Source organism: Colobus angolensis, unplaced genomic scaffold, assembly GCF_000951035.1.
Source record: "Colobus angolensis palliatus isolate OR3802 unplaced genomic scaffold, Cang.pa_1.0 Scaffold95, whole genome shotgun sequence".
In the NCBI taxonomy this organism is placed as follows: domain Eukaryota; kingdom Metazoa; phylum Chordata; class Mammalia; order Primates; family Cercopithecidae; genus Colobus; species Colobus angolensis.
This window is the reverse complement of record NW_012123487.1, coordinates 2,337,068-2,342,605: the sequence shown is the minus strand read 5'-3', so window position 1 is coordinate 2,342,605 and position 5,538 is coordinate 2,337,068. Positions and strand designations below refer to the sequence as shown.

The window sequence follows — 5,538 nt, the reverse complement described above, 5'->3', positions numbered from 1 at the left end:
TTTTTTTTTTTTTTTGAGATGGAATCTCACTCTGTCACCGAGGCTGGAGTGCAGTGGTGCAATTTCGCCTCACTGCAAGCTGCACCTCCCGGGTTCACGCCATTCTCCTGCCTCAGCCTCTCCAGTAGCTGAGACTACAGGTGCCCACCACCACGCCTGGCTAATTTTTTATATTTTTAGTAGAGACGGGGTTTCACCATGTTAGCCAGGATGGTCTCAATCTCCCAGCCTTGTGATCTGCCCACCTTGGCCTCCCAAAGTGCTGGGATTACAGGCGTGAACCACCGCACCTGGCCTTATTTCATTATTTTTTTAATGTTCTGGTTCTACTTGCAATCTCAATAAGAAACTTTAAAATTCTAAATCAATTATTCAGTGACCCAATTTAAACTCGAATCTGCAGACGTATCTTTTAAGCACTCTAATATGCCAATTTTAAACATTTTAAGAACCTGAAATAACAGAGCTCTTTCCTTTCGCTGCTGCAGCCGCAGCCATAAGTACGCTCAGGCTTTAGAAGAGGTTCGCTTCTAGTGTCCTCCGCTGTGGCAAGAAGAAGGTCTGGTTGGACCCCAATGAGACCAGTGAAATTGCCAATGCCAGCTCCCATCAGCAGATCCAAAAGCTAATCAAAGATGGGCTGATCATCCACAAGCCTGTGACGGTCCATTCCCGGGCTCCATGTCGGAAAAACACCTTGGCCTGCCGGAAGGGCAGGCACACGGGCATAGGTAAGCAGGAGGGTACAACCAACGTCCAAATGCCAGAGGTCACGTGGATAAGGAGAATGAGGATTCTCCTGGCTACTCAGAAGATACCGTGAATCTAAGAAGATTGGTCACCACATGTATCACAGCCTGTACCTGAAAGTGAAGGGGAATGTGTTCAAACACAAGCGATTCTCCTGGAACACATCCACAAGCTGAAGGCAGACAAGGCCTGCAAGAAGCTCCTGGCTGACCAGGCTGAGGCCCGCAGGTCTAAGACCAAGGAATTGTGGGTGGAGGATTACCCAGGTGCTGAGGCAAGAGACTCAAGGCACAGACTGTTTCAGCATAATAAAGAATACAAAAATAATAAAACCTAGGAATAACCAGCAGGTATAGGGTGAAGTGCTGAAGGGACATTGTGAGAAGTGACCTAGAAGGCAAGAGGTGAGCCCTCTGTCATGCCCACATAAGGTCCGCTTGAGGGCTCCTTGGTCATGCGGTAATGCCAGTGTCTGGGAAGACACCCATTACTTATCTGACCGCGAAAGGGAGTCTCCTTTCCCTGGAGGAGTCAGGGAACACTCTGCTCCACCAGCTTCTTGTGGGAGGCTGGATATGATCCAGGCCTGCCCGCAGTCATCCAGAGGCCTAAACCCCTCCCTGTGGTGCTTGTCCACTTTCATATTCCTCCCATACTCCTGGTTCCTCTTTGAAGTTTGTAGTAGATAGCAATAGAAGAAATAGTGAAAGTCTTAAAGTCTTTGATCTTCCTTTCTTTTTTTTTCTTTTTGAGACGGAGTCTTGCTCTGTGGCCCAGGCTAGAGTGCAGTGGTGCGATCGCGGCTCACTGCAAGCTCCGCCTCCCAGGTTCACGCCATTCTCCTGCCTCAGCCTCCCCAGTAGCGGACTACAGGCGCCAGCCACCACGCCCAGCTAATTTTTTTTGTATTTTTAGTAGCAACGGAGTTTCACCGTGTTAGCCAGGATGGTCTTGATCTCCTGACCTTGTGATCCACCCACGTCGGCCTCCCAAAGTGATGGGATGGCATGAGCCACCGCTCCCAGCCTGATCTTTCTTATAAGTGCATAGAAGAAAATGCTGATGTATTCTCTCTCTGCTTCAGCTACCTAAGAGGGAAGGGCACCCTGTCCTGTGATCACGTGACTTGTTTCACCTTGTCAATCACTTAGAAGAGTCACCCTTCTTACCCTGCCCCCTTGTCTTGTATGCAATAAATATCAGCGCTCCCAGCTGTTCGGGGCCACTTCCAGTCTCCAAGTCTTGATGGTAGTGGTCCCCCAGGCCCAGCTGTTTTCTCTTTATCTCTTTGTCTTGTGTCTTTATTTATTACAATCTCTCATCTCCACACACGGGGAGAACACCCGCTAAGCCCTGTAGGTCTGGACCCTACAGGTGGATCACTTGAGGTCAGGAGCTCAAGACCAGGCTGGCCAACATGGTGAAACCCTGTCTCTACTAAAAATACAAAACTTAGCTAGGTGTGGTAGCGGGTGCCTATAGTCCCAGTTACTTGGGAGACTGAGGCAAGAGAATCACTTGAACCTGGCAGGAAGAGGTTGCAGATGAGATCATGCCACTGCATTCTAGCCTAGGTGATAGAGTGAGACTCCATCTCAAAAATAATTAAAATAAAAACAAACAAACAAACAAATAAATAAAAATAATAAAAATAAAAATACAAAAATTAGCCGGGCTTGGTGGCACACTCCTGTAGTTCCAGATACTCAGGAGGCTGAGGCAGGAGAAACACTTGAACTCAGGAGGCAGAGGTCGCAGTGAGTCAAGGTGGTACCACTGCACTCCAGTGTGGTGACAGAGCAAGACTCTGTCTTAAAAAAAAAAAAAAAAAAAAAAAAGTGCCTCACCAGGAGCAAGTCCAGTGGAAGAGTTTGCTATGATTGTCATTGTTGTTATCATTATTGTTACATGTACTAGAACTGTAACTTGCAGAGATATTCACGTAGCATCTAATTGGATTGTGTGCATGTGAGGCTCTGTCTGACTTTGGGTCATATCTTCTAAGGTCATTTTTTTTTTTTTTTTGGAGACAGATTACAGGCATGTGCCACCACTCCCTGGTAATTTTTGTATTTTTAGTAGAGATGGGTTTCACCATGTTGCCCAGGCTGGATCTCAAACTCCTGGCCTCAAGCGATCCACTCGCCTGGGACTCCTAAAGTGCTGGGATTGCAGGCATGAGCCACTTTGCCTGGCCTCTTCTAAGGTCATTCTAATGATCCATTTCTTCACTCTGCCTCTTAAGAATATCAAATGTGGGCCGGGCACGGTGGCTCACACCTGTAGCCCCAGCACTCTGGGAGGCTGAGGCAGTCAGATCACAAGCTCAGGAATTGAAGACCAGCCTGGCCAATATGGTGAAACCTCATCTCTACTCAAAGTACAAAAATCAGCTGGGTGTGGTGGTGCGCGCCTGTAGTTCCAGCTACTCGGGAGGCTGAGGCCTCAAGAAGAATCGCTTGAACCCGGGAGGCAGAGGTTGCAGCGAGCTGAGATTGCGCCACTGCACTCCAGCCTGGGTGACAGAGTGAGATTGCGTATCAAAAAACAAAAACAAAAATATATCAAATGCTCCCTCTGCTGGACAACACCTCAAACTTGTGCTGAGCTTCAAACCTGCAATGTCAGTTCCCTCCAAAGTCTAGGTGTAGTAAAGTAGGTTAATGGCCCTTTAAGAGGCACTAGCCAGCTCTGGTTGCCATGGAGACAGCTGGACGCAGACCGGGTAGAGGCCCACAGCATGTCCTCCAAAGTTTACTCCACAGGTGGGAAGAGGACTGCCGGGGCTGGAGGCGGGGATCCTCTTCTTTCTCCCAATCCACCCTCAGGGTAGTCTTAGAGGATTCCGTTCTTGGGTGCTGGGGCTGGGACTGAGGTACCCTGCCCCTGCCCTTCTCCCCAGGGTCTGCCATCTTAGCCTCTCCTCCCTCTGTAGGCTCCAGAGCCAAGGACCACCAGCCCTCAGGTGTGGAGTGTCTGCCACTCCCAGAGGCCAATGCCGAAGCCATCGACTTCCTCAGCTCCCTCCGTGAGCTCAGACAGTGTTGGGGTTGGGGGTGCGGGAGGGGTGCAAGTCTGGAGAGGAGGGAAGAGAGAAGGTCCAGGCTCTCTCTCTCTCTCGCTTTCTTTCTCTCTCTCTCTCTCTCTCTCTCTCTCTCCCCCTTCTCTCTCTTCTTCGATTCTCCTGGGACTCAGAAAAGGCCTGAGGCCTGTTTGCTGACATTCTTCAAGGGAAGGTCCCCCGGGGACATGGGGACTTGGGGCAGAAGTCTTCACCTGTCTGTGCCAGTGAGGAGGGCTGTGGGATGAGGAGGCAGCTGGGGACTGTGGGGACACTGGTGGTCATGGGGTCAGAGGATTGGATTGGAGCCCAGGAGCAGGGGCTTTATCTGTTCCCACGGGCCCCTCACCCCAGATGAGGAGGAGCTACAGATGCTGTTCTTCTCTGAGACGCTGGCCATGGTCTCAGACACCGGGGAGCCTCAGGGAGAGCTGACCATTGACGTGCAGAGAGGGCAATACCAGGAAAAACTCGGCGTACTGACATACTGCCTTTTCGTGCATGCCTTTAGCAGAGGCTTCTTGGATAAAATGCTCTGCGGAAATTCCCTCCTGGGTAGCGTTCCTGCCGCCTGCTGCCTGTCACCCTCCCCTTCCTCCACCCCTCCCCTCCACTATTCCTAGAATCTTTTTTCAGGACCAAGCCCTTGGCTTTGCCTTGGACCAGGACAAGGCACAGGGTCAGGGAGGGACCAGTGAGTTCCTCATGGACTCGGGATGAGGGCACCTCTTACCCATCCTGTAGTTTTTCTGGGACCATATTACACCTAGTCCTCCAGCCTGGGCCACCACTTTCCCTTCCTTCGGCCTCTGACCCACATCTCCTGTGACGTCAATGCCTGTGTCCCTGCACCCCAGGCTATCTCTCAGAGAAGCTGGAGCTCATGGAACAGCACAGCCAAGACTTCATCAAGGTACTTCCCAGGGCCCCAGCCTTGACCCAATCCAGGGGAGAGAAGAGAGATTTTGACTTAAAAAACAGCAGCAACAACAAACCAAAAAACCTATTTCATACACAGTGAAGCTGAAGAATAGCAGTCGTGTTATGATGCAATATAAAGCTTAAAAGCAATGCACTTCAGAACACTGATTTTAAAAGACGGGAGTGGGCTGGGCAGTGGCTCACTTCTGTAATCCCAGCACTCTGGGAGGCAGAGGTGGGCAGATCACCCTGAGGTGAGGAGTTTGAGACCAGCCTGGCCAACATAGTGAAACCCCATCTCTACAAAAATTAGCCAGGCGTGGTGGCACGCTCCTGTAGTCCCAGCTACTCAGAAGGCTGAGACGGGAGAATCGCTTGAACCCAGGAGGCGGTGGTTGCCGTGAGCTGAGATCGCGCCATTGCACTCCAGCCTGGGTGACAGAGCAAGACTGCATCTCAAGGAAAAAAATAAAAAAACAACGAGCAAGGGCCAGTCACAATGGCTCAAGCCTATAATTCCAGCACTTTGAGAGGCCAAGATAGGAGGATCCCTTGAGCCCAGGAGTTTGAGCCTGGGCAACATGACAACACCCACCAAAAATGTTTACAATTTTTGTACAAAAAATACGAAAAGTAGCGGCTGGGCGTGGTGGCTCATGCCTGTAATCCCAGCACTTTGGGAGGTCGAGGCAGGCGGATCACGAGATCGTGACCATCCTGGCCAACATGGTGAAACCCTGTCTCTACTAAAATACAAAAAAAAATTAGCCAGGCGTGGTGGCACGTGCCTGTAGTCCCAGCTACTC

At 50.5% G+C, this 5,538-nt stretch overlaps 1 protein-coding gene and 1 pseudogene across 1 annotated transcript in view; both read left to right on the top strand.

Moving 5' to 3' along the window:
* LOC105504786 overlaps positions 1-3,479 on the top strand; it is a 22,487-nt pseudogene extending 19,008 nt beyond the window's left edge.
* The window catches only part of CATIP (ciliogenesis associated TTC17 interacting protein), a 13,425-nt gene continuing 11,355 nt past the window's right edge, over positions 3,469-5,538 (top strand). Inside the window, exons 1-4 of the mRNA XM_011932271.1 lie at positions 3,469-3,515; positions 3,686-3,778; positions 4,166-4,366; positions 4,669-4,724. Coding sequence (XP_011787661.1) covers positions 3,491-3,515; positions 3,686-3,778; positions 4,166-4,366; positions 4,669-4,724 — 375 coding nt within the window. The 5' untranslated portion in view covers positions 3,469-3,490. The remainder of the gene's footprint in view (positions 3,516-3,685; positions 3,779-4,165; positions 4,367-4,668; positions 4,725-5,538) is intronic.